At 39.6% G+C, this 19,405-nt stretch overlaps 1 protein-coding gene across 1 annotated transcript in view; it reads right to left on the reverse strand.

Moving 5' to 3' along the window:
• PREX2 (phosphatidylinositol-3,4,5-trisphosphate dependent Rac exchange factor 2) overlaps positions 1-19,405 on the reverse strand; it is a 173,819-nt gene that overhangs the window by 70,315 nt on the left and 84,099 nt on the right. Inside the window, exons 18-24 of the mRNA XM_005150790.3 lie at positions 19,221-19,369; positions 16,766-16,851; positions 14,561-14,697; positions 11,314-11,431; positions 10,331-10,515; positions 8,764-8,925; positions 363-585 (exon numbers count right to left, since the gene is read on the reverse strand). Of these exons, the coding sequence (XP_005150847.1) occupies positions 363-585; positions 8,764-8,925; positions 10,331-10,515; positions 11,314-11,431; positions 14,561-14,697; positions 16,766-16,851; positions 19,221-19,369 (1,060 nt within the window). The remainder of the gene's footprint in view (positions 1-362; positions 586-8,763; positions 8,926-10,330; positions 10,516-11,313; positions 11,432-14,560; positions 14,698-16,765; positions 16,852-19,220; positions 19,370-19,405) is intronic.

The raw sequence follows: 19,405 nt of genomic DNA on the forward strand, positions 1-19,405 counted from the left end.
TAGGAAAAATTTCTTCACAGAGAGGGTGACCAGGTGTTGGAATAGGCTGCCCAGGGAAGTGGTGGAATCACCATCCCTGGAAGTGTTCCAATACCATGTAGATGACGCCCTTAGTGACACAGCTTAGCAGTGGTCTTGGCAGTCCTGAGGTACAGGTTGGGACAGATGATCTTAAAGGTCCTTTACAATCTAGGTGATTCTATGATTCTTTGAAAATAACCCTAAATATTGAAAACAGGGAGATTTCATAAAGGCTTGTCCTTAATTCTAGTATTCAGGATATAAACCTAAACCAGGTATCTTTTAGGACTCTATATCAGAAGCGCTGTAAGTAGTAGCTCTTTCAAGGTCAACTGACTTACCTTGATCGGTGTTTTTATTCTCCTTTTCATGGGAAGAATGTTTTCTGCTGTCTAACTGTACACCAAAGGCACTACCAAGGGAAGTTGAGGTTTTAGGGTAAGACACTTCCATCACATTGATATGGCAATTGGTTGGACAGAAATCACTGCTGTGAAGTGGTGAAATCTTTGACTTAGCTTGTTTGAAGGTAGGCCAAGCTCTGTTTTTTAATACTCTTGAAAACTAGAAAGGAAAAAGAAAGCAAAATTTTTATTAACAGCTTTTGAAGTGTCAGCATTTGGCTGACAAAACTTTTGTACCTGACTAAAAACAAAAAGTTTTAAACTTCAGGCATTCTTGATTTCAGATGCCTTGATTTTATAATTTCCATCTTTCTCTACAAGGGAAAGAAAAACGTATTTCTCATTTTATATTTTTGAGTGGTTGTTTTTTGAAATAAATTGCATTTACAAATATAAACAGCCTTGTAACAAGGAGATACATTTATTTTCCTTGCAACATAATACAATATTAAGTATCTTCCTGGGGAGAAAGGTTACAATCCTCTGTGATCCTCTGCTGTCCTACACATGCCGTTTATAAAGACCTGCTGACATAAATGATTTTAAGTCAATGTCTTGCAAAAATTTCTGAATTTTTTTCCTCAAGCAAATAAGGACAGAATTGGAAGCAATGTATTATGAATTTCATATTCAGACAGGATGAAGTCCTTCCTAATGGTTTCTTGGCTTGCATTAGGAAAGACGTTGCCCACAGGACAAGGCAGGTGATCCTGCCCCTCCACTCAGCACTGGTGAGGTCACACCTGGACTGCTGTGTCCATTTCTGAGCTCCCCAGAAACAGACAAACTTGGAAATATTGGTGAGACTCCAGGTAAGGGCCACTAAGATGATGGAAGGATTGAGCATCTCTCCTATGAGAAAAGGCTGAGAGAGCTGGGATTCTTCAGCTTAGAGAAGTGAAGGCTCAGGGATGTAACAGTGTATTCAAATATCTGAAGTGAGGAGGCACAGAGGACAGAACCAGGCTCTTTTCAGTGGTGCCCAGTGCCAGGAGGTGGTGGCCACAAACTGTAACACAAGATGTTAACTCTGAACATCAGGAAACACTTTTTTTACTACGGGAATGATGAAGCACTTGCACAACCTGCCCAGACAGACTGTCGGATCTCCCTCCTTACAGATGCACAAAAAACTGTCTGGACATTGTCCTGAGTAACCACCTCCAGATCATAGAATCATAGAATAGTTAGGATTGGAAAGGACCTCAAGATCATCCAGTTCCAAACTCCTGCCATGAGCAGGGACACCTCACACTAAACCATATCACTCAAGGCTTCATCCAGCCTGGTCTTGAACACTGCCAGGGATGGAGCATTCACAACCCCCCTGGGAAACCCATTCCAGTACCTCACCACCCTAACAGTAAAGAATTTCTTCCTTATATCCAGTCTAAACCTCTGCTGTTTAAGTTTCAACCCGTTACCCCTTGTCCTGTCACTACAGTCCCTAATGAATAGTCCCTCCCCAGCATCTCTGTAGGCCCCCTTCAGATACTGGAAGGCTGCAATGAGGTCTCCACGCAGCCTTCTCTTCTCAAGGCTGAACAGCCCCAACTTTCTCAGCCTGTCTTCATATGGGAGGTGCTCCAGTCCCCTGATCATCCTCGTGGCCCTCCTCTGGACTCGCTCCAACAGCTCCACGCCCTTTCTATGTTGAGGACATCAGAACTGCACACAATACTCCAAGTGAGGTCTCACGAGAGCAGAGTAGAGAGGCAGGATCACCTCCTTTGACTTGCTGGTCACGCTCCTCTTGATGCAGCCCAGGATACGGTTGGCTTTCTGGGCTGTGAGTGCACACTGCTGGCTCATGTTCATTTTCTCATTGACCAACACCCCCGAGTCCTTCTCCACACGACTACCATGAATTTCCTTTTTGCCCAACCTGTAGCTGTGCCTGGGATTGCTCCCACCCAGGTGTAGAACCTTGCACTTGGCATGGTTAAACTTCATGAGGTTGGCATCAGCCCACCTCACAAGTGTGTCAAGGTCCCTCTGAATGGCATTTCTTCCCTCTAGCGTATCAACCGAACCACACAGCTTGGTGTCATCAGCAAACTTGCTGAGGGCACACTCAATTCCATTGTCCATGTCAGCGACAAAAATATTAAACAAGACCGGTCCCAACACTGATCCCTGAGGGACACCACTCATTACTGGTCTCCAGCTGGACATTGAGCCATTGACCACAACTCTTTGCTTGCGGCCATCCAGCCAGTTCTTTATCCACCGAGTGCTCCACCTATCAAATTGATGACACTCCAATTTAGAGACAAGGATGTCATGTGGGACAGTGTCGAACACTTTGCACAAGTCCAGGTAGATGACATCAACTGCTCCACCCCTGTCCATCAGTTTCGTAGCCCCATCATAGAAGGCCACCAAATTGGTCAGGCAGGATTTCCCCCTAGTAAAGCCATGCTGACTGTCACCAAGCACCTTGTTGTTTTTCATGTGCCCTAGCATGCCTTCCCGGAGAATCTGCTCCCAGATTTTGCCAGGCACAGAGGTGAGACTGACTGCTCTGTAATTCCCCGGGTCATCCATTTTCCCCTTCTTGAAAATGGGGGTTATATTTCCCTTTTTCCTGTCATCAGGAACTTCACCTGTCTGCCATGATTTTTCAAATATGATGGCCAGTGGCTTTGTAACTTCATTCGCCAGCTCCTTCAGGACCCGCAGATGGATTTCATCAGGTCCCACGGACTTGTGTACATTCAAATTCTTAAGATGGTCTCGAACCAGATCCTCTCCTACAGTGGGCCCAAGGTTCTCACAGTCCCTGCATCTGCCATCCAAGACTTGGGTGCTGCGGTCAGAGCCTTTGCCAGTGAAGACCGAGGCAAAGAAGTTATTCAGAACCTCAGCCTTTTCCAAGTCCTGTGTAGCCAGTTCTCCCGAAAGTTTCCGGAGGGGGCCTACATTGTCCTTAGTCTGTTTTTTAGCCGCTACATACCTATAAAATCCCTTCCTATTATCATTAACATCCCTTGCCAAGTTTAGCTCTAACTGGGCCTTAGCTTTCCTAACTTGGTCCCTAACTACCCGGACAACATCCCTGTATTCATCCCAGGCCACCTGTCCTTGCTTCCACCTTTTATAAGCCTCTTTTTTCTTGTGAATTTTTCTCAGTAGCTCCTTATCCATCCAAGGAGGTCTCCTGGCCCTCCTGCTGCACTTCCTTCTAGTTGGGATGCAACACTCCTGAGCTTGTAGCAGGTAATCCTTGAATATTAACCAAGAGTCTTGGGCCCCCTGACCTCTAGGGCTATATCCCATGGAACCTTGCTAAGCAGGTTCCTGAAGAGGCCAAAGTCTGCTCTCTTCTTGTCCAGAGCAGTGAGCTTACTGCATGCTCTTCTCACTGTCTTGAGGACCTCTAATTCGGTCATCTTGTGATCACTGCATCCAAGACTCCCCTGGAGAGTCATATTTCCAACAAGCCCTTCCCTGTTGGTGAGCATAAGGTCAAGCAGGGCACCTCTCCTCGTCGGCTCCTTTATTGCTTGCAGAAGGAAGTTGTCTTCCACACAATCGAGGAACCTTCTGGATTGCTTGTGCCGGGCCATACCGTCACCCCAACAGATGTCAGGGTGGTTGAAGTCCCCCATGAGAACAAGGGCCTACAAGTATGAGGGTTGAAGTCCCCCATGAGAACAAGGGCCTACAAGTATGAGGCTTTTCCTGTTTGTCTGTAGAGTTCTTCATCCACAGGTTCCTCTTGATCAGGCGGTCTGTAACATATCCCCACAGTAATGTGTCCCATCACCCATTTCCCCTTAACCCTGACCCACAAACTTTCTGTTAACTGATCACCTGTCCCCAGACAGAGTTTCATACTCTCCAGCCTATCCCTAACATAAAGGGCAACTCCCTCCCCTCCTACCAGGCCTGTCTTTTCTAAAAAGCCTATAACCCTCCATTCCAACACTCCAGTCAAAGGAGCCATCCCACCATGTTTCTGTGATGCCTATTATATCATAGCCCCATAGATGTGCCCACACCTCTAATTCCTCTTGTTTATTCCCCATGCTACGGGCATTTGTATAGAGGCATCTGATCCGAGCTCCAAATGAAGCCAGCTCAGTGGCTGGAGTGGCTGGAATATCACTCCATTGCTCAGAGTATTTATTATAGGTACTGGCAACTGACTGGGTGTGTTGGGATGGAATGATGCTCCCCTCCCCCAACATAACTAGTTTAAAGCATCCTTGACAAGTCTGGCAAGCCTCCCAGCAAAGCCACTCTTCCCTTTCTTTATCAGAGCAGTTCCACCAGCCGCCAGTAGGCCTGGCCTACACATGTGGGCCCCATGTTCAAGACACCCAAACCCTTGACTATGACACCACCTTTTTAACCATTTATTAGCCTGTCCAATCCTCCTTGCCTTTGGAAGGTCCTCCACTGTGTCTTGGAGAATTGTCGAAAAGACTATCTGAGCTCCAGAACCCCTTACCACCTCTCCCAGACCTCTGTAGTCCTTCTTTATACTCCTCAGGCTACTACTATCTATACCCCTAGCACCCACATGTATCACTAGAAGCGGGTAATAGTCTGTGGGACTTACTAGAGCAGGCAGCCTCTCCGCAACATCCCTGATGCGTGTCCCAGGTAGGAAACACACCTCCCTTGCAACCGGGTCAGGCCGACAGATGAGCGCTTCTGACCCTTTCAAGGCAGAGTCCCCTACTACTACAACCCACTGCTTTTTCCTGGCGGCACCAGTAGACATCTTCTGTACCAGTGCACCAGCCAGCTGTTATTGATGCAAGTGCATTTCCTCATCAGCCCCCTGCAGGACAGCAAAGCGGTTCTGGGTGGGTACAGCAGATTTAGGAGGAAGCCCCTTGCTTTTAATTGCTCTCTTCCTCCTTTGGTTGTTTTTTTTTGTTACTAATTCCCAGCTTCCCTGATCAACAGCCTCCTTCTTTCGTCCGTGAGTTAGAGGGGAATCTTGAGGCCCCTGTGCTGTTTGGGCCTGGAGCAAGCAGTCCTGCTTCCTCTCAGCTTCCCTGACATCTTGCAGCTTACTGACAGCATCCCATAGCTCAGCCACCTGCTGGAGGAGGACCTCCATCAGGGAGCAGTGAGCACAGCCCTGCCCATTCTGCACCTTTCTCTCACAAGACCAGTGCAAACACTCTCTACACTCCAAGCTCTGCACCGCAACCTCCCCACTTACTGGCTCTGTCTGGGTACCTACGCTGGCCACCACCGGGGCAGCCGGTGCAGAGCTCTCAGACCGGACCCTGGTCATACAGCGAGTGCTCACCATCCCGCTCGCCTGCCCATGCGAACTGCCACGCAAACTGCCTCAACCCGCTCTGTTTGCCTGCTCTGTTCGCTGCACTCCTGGTCACCGCGCTCCCTGGGTAGGTTTTTAACCACTCACAGTTGGTGCCACCCCTCCTGTCTCCGCCCCTAGTGAGTCACCTCCTCGCGGTAGCTGAGCTCTTTGTAAGTCCTGTCAAGGACTTGAGGCTCCCTCCTCAGTGGCTCTTGTCGCTCTGTGGTGAGTCTTCTGGATGCTGATCTCCCCCGGCTCCGCTCCGGTGCCACAGGCGTCCTTTCTCAAGCTACTCCCCTCAGCAATGGCCTTGCTTGAGCAGGGGGCTTGGGTAAGACCTCCAGATGTCACCTCTAACCTCAATCACTCTGTGATTTTGAGTGAATCTGTGAAGCTGATAAACACTGGAGCATAAAAAAATGCAAACGTCTCTAGCCCTCCAACTCTTTCCTATATATCAGCTCAGTAATGATGAACACTTCTCCCCAGTCCTCCATTCTGTGGTCTAATTCTAATGTAGTGCTTAGCCACATCTCCTTTACTATAACGCCTGAAATTTTCTGCTCACTCTTAAACAGGCTTAGTTACTTGTTTCTAAGCTGACATTTTGACCCAAAATGGCTAAGACTGAACTGCACTAAATTTGGACACTCAGAAAATAGACCTACTTCAGAATCACAAAAGTCATGTGGTAAAGCTCTCTCATTTGGAAAGAGATCTGTCAGTCACAAGCAGGATTTCTGTCAAAACGTGTCCTTTCCACTGCAGTTTGTTGTTAGGGATTTTTTTTTCTGGAAAAGATGTCATCACTTCCAAGTCCCTGATATTTTAATCACGGTAACTCTACAGTCAAAATATTGCAGAGACCTACGTCGCATAGCTCATGCATAAGAATATTTTCAAAGTTAACTTGCAAAGTTCCTTGCCTAATAAATGTCAGTACAAACTGAATCAGTCATGTTTTGACTAACACTTCAGTTGAATAAAGGTATGTCCCTTCTGAATAATAACATGTTTTTGTGCTGGGATTTAAATTTCTCTTTATTTTGGTGTCATATTACTTGAGCTTGATGAACATTTGACTGATCAGTTATATTTAAATCTCTATATCAGTACAAGATCTGGAAGGTTACAAGAAATCCAATTATGGAATTGTTCGAAGGGTGAAGAATGTACAAATAGTTAAGAAGGGCACTAAGGACATTCAACGATGAAAATGTTCCTGCAAGCAGTACATATTTCACATCTCAATCTCCCACACATCCTGCTCCAGAGAGACCAAACGCCTGGCTATGATTTAATCAGGTCATAAGTCAGGCCCAAAATTCTTTTCATATATGTGTTGAGAAACATCTGGGACTCATGGCACTGGACTCAGCATCTATTATGAGCAAAATGTTCTGATAATAATAATAGTAGGAACTGCAGAAATCTACACGGTTTCTATTTATAGAACTCAAACTTCCACAGTGAAACCAGGAGCCAAGCTGGGCTCAGGCACTCTAAAAGTCTCCTGTAACTATGGTTACATTTACCTTGCCAAGAAAATGACACATCTATTCCTGAAATTTACTGTGTTACTAATTGTCATTAAAAGCTATAACTGAAATTACTGATTTTTAGCAGATAAGCTTGGATGTGCAGTTTGTATCAGTAATATCTGCTTCTAGACAGTATAAGTACTATGAAAACTTCTCTGAGGCTGTTTGTGTTATACCTAGCATAACACAATGCAATTTTATTGTCTTGGCCTCCTATAAGGAGGCTGTAGATCATGGTAAATTTTTTTGGCTACAGGAAAGGTATAAATCACCTACACGTTACTCAAACTCTACACACAATATCATTAGTGTTAAAAGCATTGAATTTGGTGCCTTTTTTTTAAGCTATTTTTAATCAATTTGAAAACACAGAGGTTTATAATTTAGCCAGATGGAGAGATTGGATATTTGGTAATGCAGTATCAGAAGCCTTTCAATATCTCCTCCTGTGACTCAGCTTCTCAGTTTATTTAATTTCTTGTCAGGGGCCACCCTGAAGAGCGTTTAGAAAGCTGCTTTTCGGCTTTCATCCTACTGAAGCTACAGGTTTTCCATACAGTCTTCTCTCCTCTTTATTTGAAAAACAACAAACATCTGTTCTTTTCCATGCAGCTTTTTGAATTGTGTGAAGCTTCTACAGTGAACCTCTTTCTCCTTTTCTTTTTTTTTTCTTTTCAGTTTCTTGCATATTAACTCAGAACAGACCAGTCTGTAAATGTCACAACTTGGGTAAGACAGGGCAGAGCTACATCTATGTAAACATCTTATGTCTACTTCAAACTAGTTCCAAACTCCCAAGAATTAAGTTGTATGGGAGAGGCCCCAGAAACCAGGATGAGAAAAAAAGTTTGCATTAACATATTCACAAATGGTTAATTCATTTATGCCCTGCATAGCTAAACACTGGCAGCACCCAAAGGTCATAGTCCAGGTCATTTATGCATTTACATCTCAATAATTTACATCTCAAGTGAAAGTCAGTACCTTCTTTTTTCTCTGTTCTAATGTTTTATTAAACCAAATTAATCTAGCAGTTTATAGAGCTAGTAATATTATTATCATGCTAGAAAAAGTTACAGCAATTTGAAGGGCATAAAAGATGAATAAAAGGGTAACGATTTGGTATTTAAAATTAAAAAACATTAGAAGGAAAAAAACAATTTTGCTCTTATTGCTTCATTTTTGGTTAACATCTGCAAATTCACTAGAGTATTGGTTTAAGGCATTTACAAGAATGTAAGCCCTTTTGTGGGAAATACAGAGTTGATTGTATCTACAACTGAACACAGCAAACAAGAAAGGATATGATCTATCCAGTGTCTAAAAAAAGGGATAATAAAGAACATGGTTTGAAAATAATTTATGCAGTTATTCAGTTTAGGCATTCGTGTCTCAAATTAGCTAAACTTTCAGCCATATTTTCATCACTGCAATAGAAGAGTTATTCAAAATGTACCACATTCTCCTGGTTTTCCCTTAAAAGATAAATAACTCCAAGCTTAGGACATACCTTTTTATAACTAGAGATTCTTCGGTAGATATGCTCAATTTTCTCACTGCAAATGACGCTGAATTTACTTTGAAGCTCGGTGGGGATCACTTCATTTAAAGAATTGAGGCTGTTACAGTTCTGCACAAAATGTTCATCACTTTTTGCCAGTGCTTCAAGAATCTAAAGTAACAAAAACAAGAGCAGTATGTTATGAAGTAAGATGACCAAGGTACCCCTTTACTTATAATTTCTTATAATTAAAGATGAAAAGCCTGGTATCAGTTGCCTTTTAACATTACAGGCAATGCTGTATAACAACAATTTATAAAACCTTGGGAGCAAAGAGGTTTCTTGAAATCTATCCCCTGCATAAGCTATACCCATAATAAGTACTTTTAATTTTGCTTCTCATGACATTGTCTGATAACTACTTATTTCCCACTAATGTAACCACTACAGCTCCTCTGAAATACATTATCTGTTGTATTTACCTGAACAGTGCACATTATGCAAAGCTGATGAATTAATTCAAGTCTTGTAGCAAAAATCTGGTTTGGGAGTATAAGCAATGCTGACACATTTTAAAAAGGTTACAAGAAAACTGGGTGCTATCCACTGTATATTCTACATATATAAACAGCTAACAGGGAATACAATAAGCTATACTGCTCAGCAAAGACTGAAATTCTGCAATGATGGAAATAGCACCAGCAAATGGTGGCGACAGAAAACCAAGAATAAAAAAAGGCTTGTTGAAGATATATAAGGGTAGTATATAGCACAAATTTTTTATTTATTTATTTTTTACAATTTCAGGCATTGAAATTCACTGTGTCATGCAACTTGGGAGATGCCTAGTGCTGTACTTCTAAAGACATGTTTGAAAAACACCCAAAATAACTTTCTAACTATGGCACCCAAAATACAGATAAAGGCACCTAAATAAATAATGACCTGAAGCATTGACTAGACCAGCTCTAGCAAATCTTACAATGTTGCTGCAAGAAGTTACTCCCTGTCTGTCAACCTGACTTTCTCTAAAGTGAAGCTGGGGAAAAGAAACACATGCCCATGCCTCAGTTATTTCAGTAAAAGATCAGTACTTCAATTTACACTGTTGGCAGAAAGATCAACAGAAATAGGCAGATATTAATACACCCCCCAAAACTTGGGCTTCAATACCTCAATTAAGCAATCTTTGTTAGCTTGCATACGTGTATGAAAAGATAAACAAAAACTTATTAAAAGAGCTGTATTACTACATTATTTGTCCATCTGATGCAGATAGTAGCAGACACATATGAAAAAAAAATCACATCCTGTTCATAGCAATCATTGACTTTACAATCTGGAAATATTCACAAAATAAAAATTCCAAAGTAAACTCAAAAGTTGCACTTGTTCTTTTTCTTCCTCCTTGATTTTGCCAATGTGTGCACCTATATACGCACAATATTTTACTTTCAGAGACAGAAAATACTGATCTTGTGCTACTCCTTTTACTGAAAGATATTTTAAAAGTTGCACATGCAATTTTATGTAAATGCATCATAAGAATTAATACACTCAAAAAGTAGCTTCATACCTTTGCAGTCAAGCTGAAAAATCCCTTTGGTTCAATCATTTTTTCTAAGACGTGGCACTTTATTCCAGCTGTGCTGTCATACTCATAAACCACTCCATACTCCAGATGGACATTGTCAACAGTCAGACTCACATGATCTTTCTTTCCATCAATTATTGCCATAGTGTTAAATTTGTCAATTACCTCTAGAATAAAGGAAATTATACAAATAAGTTCAGGAGGGTTGGCCATTAAACAAACTAAATGGGACATAGACCTATTTAAAGATGTTCATCAAAAAGCCCAGCTACCAGCTGAATGACGTAAGATTCAGAATGCCAGGATGCATTAAGAGGCATGAACAGACAAGTCGTAGTCTCTCTACACAAACAGCTATTGAAAGGGACTAATTCAATTTCATTTATAATCAGAGACATAAAAAAGCAACCAAAAAAAAAGGTAAAAACTGAGGAATTCTAAACAACCTAGGAGAAAACGACCATGAAAAGTGCCATATTCAGAAATGAAACCACAATAACCACATTTACACAGAGAACATAAATACAATTCATGTTAACTGTATCTTTAATTACCATGATGCATATGAATACAACTTTATCTAAATGTTAAATGGCTGAAAATAATCTGAAAGATAGCTGATTTGTCATTTCTCATGCAGTAGTAACTAATGCATCTAATTTAGCTTTAAATTACAACCAGTGGTGAAAGTAAATCAGGTAATTCCTAGACTATGTATCCTATGAATGAAAATTCAACATATTTTCCCTAAAGTGTTCACAGAAACTCTTTTTTGAAATGGTAAATAAAATAATTTCAAGTAACAGCACATTGAATTCACATCTTTAGAAAACAAATCCTTCTATATAACTCATTATGTGGTCTGCTTGTAATTTCCTTTCTGAAAACAAGGCCACCTATATTTTTCCTGTTACTACATCAGCATTCTGAGCAACAACAAAAAAAAAAAAAAAAAAATCACATACCTTCCACTTTGCAGTCAAAGGCATCACCTCCATCATCTCCAGAGGGCTTAGTGTTTGTTTTCTGAAGATCCTCCTGTGCACTTTCAATGCTGTTGTAAATCCACTGTATAGAATCTTGCTAAAAAAACAACATAAATAGACAGCTAGGAAAAGCTTTGCAAGTGCAATTGATAGCAACTTATTTCACTGCTCTCCAACATTAAATAGTTGCATTAATTCCCTGATTATTATCAGCTTTATTACTTTCCGAGTTCCAAATTCAAAATAATATTGTGAAAATTCTGTAAGAATTTTGGCATTACCTAAAACCATCTGAAGCATTTTGTCAACTTTTTATTTCAGCTAATACTGTCATGAGGCAGTATGAAATCTGTGACAGCATGACATCCATCAGTTTCATGGCTCTGACAAAAATAATTTAAGCCATTTCAAATCAAACTACAGATTGAGATATATTTGAGAAAAGAAATAATGAAAAAATTAAGACAAATTATTTTTGCCTTGCTAAATCTGCTGTGTGGCCATAAATCTGCTGGCAAATATTACGGAATACCACAGAAAGATACAGATTGTCCAGTTAGTCTATCACCCACATGTCACTGGCAAGAAGAAACACTAAAGCTTTTATTACTTGTATTTGCCTTTAGTACAGTTACTTATATTTGACTTTAGTACAGTTATCTTAGTGGATATTCTTTATTTTTCCCACAGATCAGCAAAGCTGCCAAACAAAGGCAGAATCACCCAAAAAGTCCAGCATCCAATGTGAGTGAATGACATGTGAGCACATGAACGGTGGCTTGGGCATACAACCTAGGAAGAAGCCATGTACAAAACTTGTAGCTTGTTCTCCCCCTTTCACTTACTCAGCCACATGCCCATCACATCCTTGCAGAAGGGCCTATCAAATATGGCATCTCCACACTACTCTTCCCTTCCCCTTACACTTCAAAAGAAGCTTGACAGTCATTTAATCACTCCCTCTCCAACAGCTACAGCAGAATAAATGACATGATTATGACTAATCTGAATTCATAGACCTTGAAAAGTTTGTAGAAGAATTCAAAGTCAAGCAAGGACAGCGACATTTTAAGCTGAATGCTAGAATTTTCACACAATTTCCAATTATGCTTTCCTAACATACACTATGCAGCTGCTGCTTTTATCCCATTAAAGAGATAACTAGATTTTCATATGATTAAGGTACTATTTCTCTCTAGGTTTCCCAGATTCATCCGTGCCTTATATTTGACTCAATGGCACTGAAATATTTTAGTAAGGAAGCTTAACTTAAGAGCTCTCTGTTGATTGTTGGAAGACACCTGTGCACAAGCTGATTGATAGAAAGCCTTCTGAAACCCAGGCTTCTTTGCAGGTACACCTGAAAACTTGCTGCTTATTTATGGACTCTTACAGATTTGTTTGGCAGTATTAAGACTGTCATGCCAACCTCTAATAGGAGATTTGGATTATGTCAAAGGGTTCCTTCATTATTTGAACTTAGTATGGCTTATGGAAGGACCAACCACTTAAACTGGAGGTCCCTCTTTCAAAAATTAATACAAGATATAATGCAGTATGATTTGGAGCTATGTTACAGAGTTATTCACAATGCAAGAATCTGAAATGAAACTTCACTCTCAAGGCAAGCAGGAAAACTCCTCATGCCAAGAAGTGGAATATACAGGAAAAAGATCCCTTTTTAAATATGCAACTGTTAACCACAGGAAAGACTGCAATATTTGAATTAATTAAATGCACTGTACTTACAAAACAGGAAAAATCCATGGTCATGGTACAAACAATTAAAACCCCAAATTTCTGAATAGGAAATTAAATTTTAGCTATCTTGACACTAGTGGGAATACTGCCTTTTGTTTCAGTCTAGACAGTTTTCCCACGGCATTTAATAGCACTACATCCTAAATGAAGCTTTTCTGATCAGTCTGGGGATTTTAGTTATTTGTGATTTGCTGACCTATGATCCTCTACATTTTAAGATTGAAATAAATAATACATATAGGAAAAACAGGTATGTACACCAACATGTTACACAAGTGGATTAAAAAAACAGTAATTTTGCATGTCAAGGCTTTTGTGTGTCAGCCAACATTAACCCATCCTCTCTGAATGTCACTAATCCCTATAGGAATATTACAGTTACACACAGAGAGAATACACGTGCTATAAATAATTTATCTTTTATTCTAGACAATTTTGCTACTAGCGAACAAAGAACCATCTCTTTAGTAGAGAGCATTTTCCTTTAAAGGATAGGTGAGCTTCATCTTGATGCTATATAACAACTTCAATACTGCATTAACAGTTTAAACACAAACATCCAACAACCGTTTTCATAGAGACTGTAATTTGCAAAACAGTTCTAATTCTTATTTATAATTCTTATCTCATATCTATGCAGTAGGTGTGGGAGAAGGATTTCACTCTTGATTTTAATTGGATTTTTCTTCTCAATTAACACGTACTGGCAGAGTTTTGGGAAGTTAATTAATGATATGGGTTCACAGTTCATGAAAAATTTGCAAGGACTTGGAAAAACTGCATTAGAGAATCCAGCTGTTTCTGCCTTTGTTCCTTAAATTTGTGTCTTGGAAGGCTAAGATTTTCTCTGAAACTTACATGAAAAAGATGACAAAGATTGCATTCTTCTGTTAAAAAAAGGGGAATTTTGAGTCCTTGGATGTATGTTTATTCCCAATACTGGAATGCAGTCAGAACACAGACTTCTATAGATTGAACATGTACACTCTCCTCTCTGTGCTGAAGTGTTACAAAATTCTGGAAGAAGATCCATTTTTCGCACTGAATTCTCCCATTGCTGAGCATACAGCAAGCTTAAATCCCTCTCCATTATGATGACACTATACCTCCTAATGCTTTCTACACAGAAATGCAGAAACACTTGAAATAATGCTTTAAAAATACCATATTAAAAATAATAGCTATCAACTTAAGATTTGTTTTAATTCAGAAATTAAATAGACCTTGATCATCAGCAATACATTAAGCAATCTTAAGCTTTTATAATTCCTATATATATAATTCCTATATTTATAATATATTAAATTATAATTCAATGGCTTCCCTTCAGTTTTCACCAATCCTTTCCCCTCATCCCACTCAAACACAACAGACGTGTGAACAGAGATACACAACACACTGCTTACTTTGACCAAAAAAGAAAAATCTTAGAAGAAAGTCTGCAAGGGTGCTAAATGAGACATACCTGCATTGGCCGCCTGTACTTCCTGCATGCTGTGACATGAGCAATAACACTTGCATGAGTCTCTTTGCTGACATTAATTCCATTCACTTTGATTATGCACTGGCCAGGGTGGAGACCTGCTGCAGCTGCCACCGTTCCTATTCAAAATAAACCCACATAAATAACAGACTTAATTTCCTAAACATATCCTTTAAAGCTCACAGTCCAAAAGCCTTTTTTTTTAATCAGAATCTGCTCTTACTAATTATTACATGCTTCCCTTGCCCACAGAGTGCTTCTGCAGTCAGTTGGACTCCAAGAAAATGGAGTTCCTCAACAGATGATTTCATAAGAGACCAGATTATTTTCCAAATGCTGTTTTACAAATCAAATGATAATAAGTAATATGAAAATGTGGAAAAACTGTCTTAAATGATTTTAAAAGAATAAAAGGCCTTAACTTGAAACTTACTAATTATAACTTAGACCACTTTTATTCAAAATTTTTTCATGTGCCCAAGCTTATGAGCTTGTTGAATACTTCAGATTTCACTATTCTACATATAAAACAGAAGCTTTCTGACAATTAATAAATATCAGAGCATACTAGATTTTCTTGTTAAACATTAAGCGAAATACCAAAATTCAAGGTTGTTTCCAAGGATTGACTGATTTCCAATAAAGCAGGAGGGGAAGGAGAACAAAACATTCTCTTTGACCAACAAAAAATATCTGATTTAGTGGTTTATTTTTACAATGGAATAACCACCTTGGAAATATCTTCCACCCAATGAATGAATAGGTACTACAAAAATAGCAGCTGTCTCCAGGTCTTTCAGTATGACCCAAGCCCACTCCTGAAACACAGCTTGCTTGCGTACAACTTTAGTTCCGGCTACCTGAACATCTCCCTCCTTTTGTCTGTCTTGATACTGGCACGAAGGAGACAGGGAAGTCAAAATCTATTGTCTAGAGACTGCAAAGCTGATGTACATAAGCTAGCTGCTATGAAAGAAAAGGCTAGACTGAATTTTCAAGGCTGACAAACAGAAAAGCTCATCACGAGCTGTCAGCTGAATGTATTCGACAAGGAAATAAACAATATTCCGGGGTTTTCCTGATTTTAGCTACTATCAGGTTAGACAATAGCTGTATTTTAAGTCTAGTATCAAAGGCTTTAGAAGTGACACCATTAACAGCTATTGTAACGTATGCATCCCACCAAAAAGGATTTAAAAATAAACATTTAAAGAGGTCTTTTTAAATGCCTCTCAAAAAAAACCAACACAAATTTTAAAAAAAAAAAGAAAAAAAACTAAGAAAAAAAAAAAAAACCAAAAACAAAAAACCAGGATCCCAATTCAGCAAAGTATTTAAGCATATGCTTAAAAACCTTTCAGGTTTAGTAAACCACTCATGCACACGCTTAGATACTGTTGAGGCTAATTGGAATAAAGTGTTTGCTTAATGAATACAGATAGGCAGTTGAATTGAGATCCAGGTGCAGAAATAATTATCACATCAGCTCAAAAGTCTGTAGTCTATTAGACTTTCTCTTGAAAATCTGATTTCTGGCACCAGAACCTAGGAAGAAAAGTAGATGTCATCAAGCTCTGTTCAAATCTGGCTGCTTTGCAGATCAATTCACTTAAAATTCCTCAATTGTAAAGGAAGGAGGGGGGAAAAGAGTGCTTGATGGCCCCACAACAGCTGAAAATAACTTTAGTTGGCTCTACCATTAACAACATAAAGAATAACAAAGAATGCTTCACCTTTTTTCATCACCAGTGTCACGGTCAAGAACATATTGAGTTAGAGATGGCAAGCATTTGACAATCACACCACAAAATGGACAAAACAGTATTTACAGGAAACACCTGCAATTACCAAGACAGACAAGGCCACTAGCACCCTTGAAAAGACTTGTGAGAAGTGCATTTTCTGTAAATCATTTTCAGAACATTGTAGGACTACATGGCCACCTAACAAATACAACGCTCAGGAAGTGAGTGGTTCCCAATAAAGAAAAAAAAGAAAAAGCCAGAAAATCTATCCAAAGTTTACAAAGTATAAGAACACTAAACTATCTTACCTGGTTTTATGTAATATTGTTTGTTACTCTGGGGGAGAAACCTAAGCTGAATCACTGGACCTAATTTTGATGTATCTCAGCCATGACATTTAGACAGTAAATGTGTATTTACCACCACAGTTGACAGGTCTTACCTCTCCCAACAGCATGGACAACTGATGGACCAAAGCCCCGGATTTGGAAACCAAGTCCATCTGCAGAATCAGGAATCTTCACTGTCCTGATACAAGCAAAGATTCAAAAGGAATGTATAAAAGGTAACATTTTGTTATTTAATATAAAGGTAGATATATAAATATTATATATTGATATATAAAAATATAGCTATATAAAACAATAAGTAGGTTACAAGAGTGCAGGACATTTTCATTCAATTCAGTTTCAGATTCAGCAGGATCCACTTACAGTTACTCTGCACGACTAACATCACAAATAAGAGCAAGCTGAGATACTGAAACCAATCAAAGGAACACAATACTATTTCACAGGTAAATTCAATATGCCGATTATGACCAAGGCATGTGATTTGGGCAAACTGCCATAGCACAGCAACACTGAAAGAAGACACTGGGAAGACAGAGAGTCTCTCAGTCGAGAGGACAAAGCCTGGGGACCAGAGATCATGCAAGGCCTTGTCAGATAAGCTGCAGAAGATTGCAAAGACTAGATCCATAGCACAGTGTGTTAATATCTAAAAGTGACTACTTGATGAGTTTTACTGGGAAAGTATTTGGTGTAATTTTTCCAGGCAGCTATGTAAAATCTGAGGTTTGTCAAGCAAGAATCGCCTACTACTGTTATTGTAACTCATAAGCACATTGTACTACACTACTCCTGGCCTAAGTGCAACAGTAATAAACCTACTGAAATATGACCAACAAAAACAGTACTTAGAATCAAAATTCACATTTACTCCTTAAAACGAAGTCCTGAGCTCACCCAAAGTAAGCCAGCATATCCACATGATACCAGCTCAGGTTCCAGAAAAAGCAACACAGCTGCATTACCCCTTATCAGAGCTAGTCAGGTCATGCATAACAGTCCACTGAATTAGCTTTGCAGCCTTTACTTCCAGAGCCAGCTCTGTTATTATTTCAAGGATCTCTGCTCCAAGCTCTATTTTCCAGTGCAATTCAAATTGATGATGAAAAGTGATTTAAAATACATTTGGACTTTAATAAACTTGATTTGGAGATATTATGTTGAATAATGTCATTGCATCATTTCTTGTACTTTCATTTTTTTCTGGTATACAGAATGTTTAGCATTTGGAGACAACTGTCAGCACAGGTGAGATCCAAAACCCACTAAAGTCTATGAAGCTTAAAAAAAATTAGAATATTCTTGAGATTAACGAATTTTCAGCTGAACCATTTTCGTAAGTATAGAATCATGTAGTATATATTATATACTAATGAAGGTCGAAACAACCTATACAGTTTCATTCTGAAAATGCTATTGGAATATTCTGATGAGCTATGAAAGACCATCACTGGCAGTTTGTTTTAACCCAAGAATTTAGGAGAGAACTGTCTCTTCTGCCAACATAGTTGTGCAAGTGGCAGCTCCTGACAAGAAGCAGATAGCACTGAGAAGCAAATTCTTCAACTCCTCTGAACTCCTCATTCACTAGATTGCCTCTGTCAACCTTGAAATTCACCCACATTTTCATCAGAAATTAAACTAAGACCTACATTAAAGAAAGGCCAAGATATGCCTTTTATACTTGCTCCAACACTCTCATCTACTCATTTAGGGAATTTTTCTTATTGCTCTTTTTGTTTGTTTGTTTGGGGTGCCACTGCATTTCTCGAGACACCCTTGCTTATTTATACAAGAAACACGTCTCCATTCTACTGCTGAACCGGAGCCATTTCCAAGGCACTCTCTGCGTAGTACCTGGTAGGAGAGAATGGTTCCTCCTTACCCAGCAAAATTTGATCAGAATTACTTCTGACCACTGTTTCTTACTTTCCTCTTTATTTGGTATGTATAAACTAGTAATAACTACATTAATTTCATTAACAGACCTATGCTCATTTACATATTTACTGAGCCCAGCCATGAGCCCTCACTTTGTATTTCTTTTAAGTAATAAAAATTGCATTCAGGTAGGAATGGTCACAACTGTGTACAGAAGTACATCTGTTACATAAAGATGGGGAGCTGTTTACTTGCTCCTGCTGCTTACACAACCAGCACACATGCTGAAGAGGTCCATTAGATCAGAGAGTCTGAATTCTGCCAAACCAGCAACTAATCTCCAGGCAGAGGAACTTGTTTAATAAACACAGTGAGAGATAAGTGATCAAAACTGTCCATTATAGTCAAGGAAACTTCATTTACACTTGTGGTTCCTGCATGTATTTAAAGTAGCAGAGACGATGATCTGAAGCACTTGTGTTTTTCTTCTCCTGACTAATGTAATAAAACAAAATCAAAGCAGATCAAATTGCTTGACTTTGCAAAGTCAGATTAGATACAGCATTTAAAATAACTTTACAGGAGTACTCCTGAAGCTCCACTGGTCTTTTAAAATTCACTTCAATTGTAGTTCATAAAAATTCCCCCAAAGGAATGATAACTTACTCCCGTGGTTTAGTGCTCACAAGAACCCGCAGGGGTTTTCTGCTGTTTAAACATGCTTTCAGGAAGCAATCCACTTCACTGAAGGGTCGCAGAAAAACCAGGTCGCCGTTAATGGCAAAGATTTTTTTCCCAACTTCCAAGCCTGCCATCTAGAAAACAATGACAGATGTGTATACATTTGCTTT

The sequence above is a fragment of the Melopsittacus undulatus genome, chromosome 1 (assembly GCF_012275295.1).
Source record: "Melopsittacus undulatus isolate bMelUnd1 chromosome 1, bMelUnd1.mat.Z, whole genome shotgun sequence".
NCBI classification, from domain to species: Eukaryota; Metazoa; Chordata; class Aves; order Psittaciformes; family Psittaculidae; genus Melopsittacus; species Melopsittacus undulatus.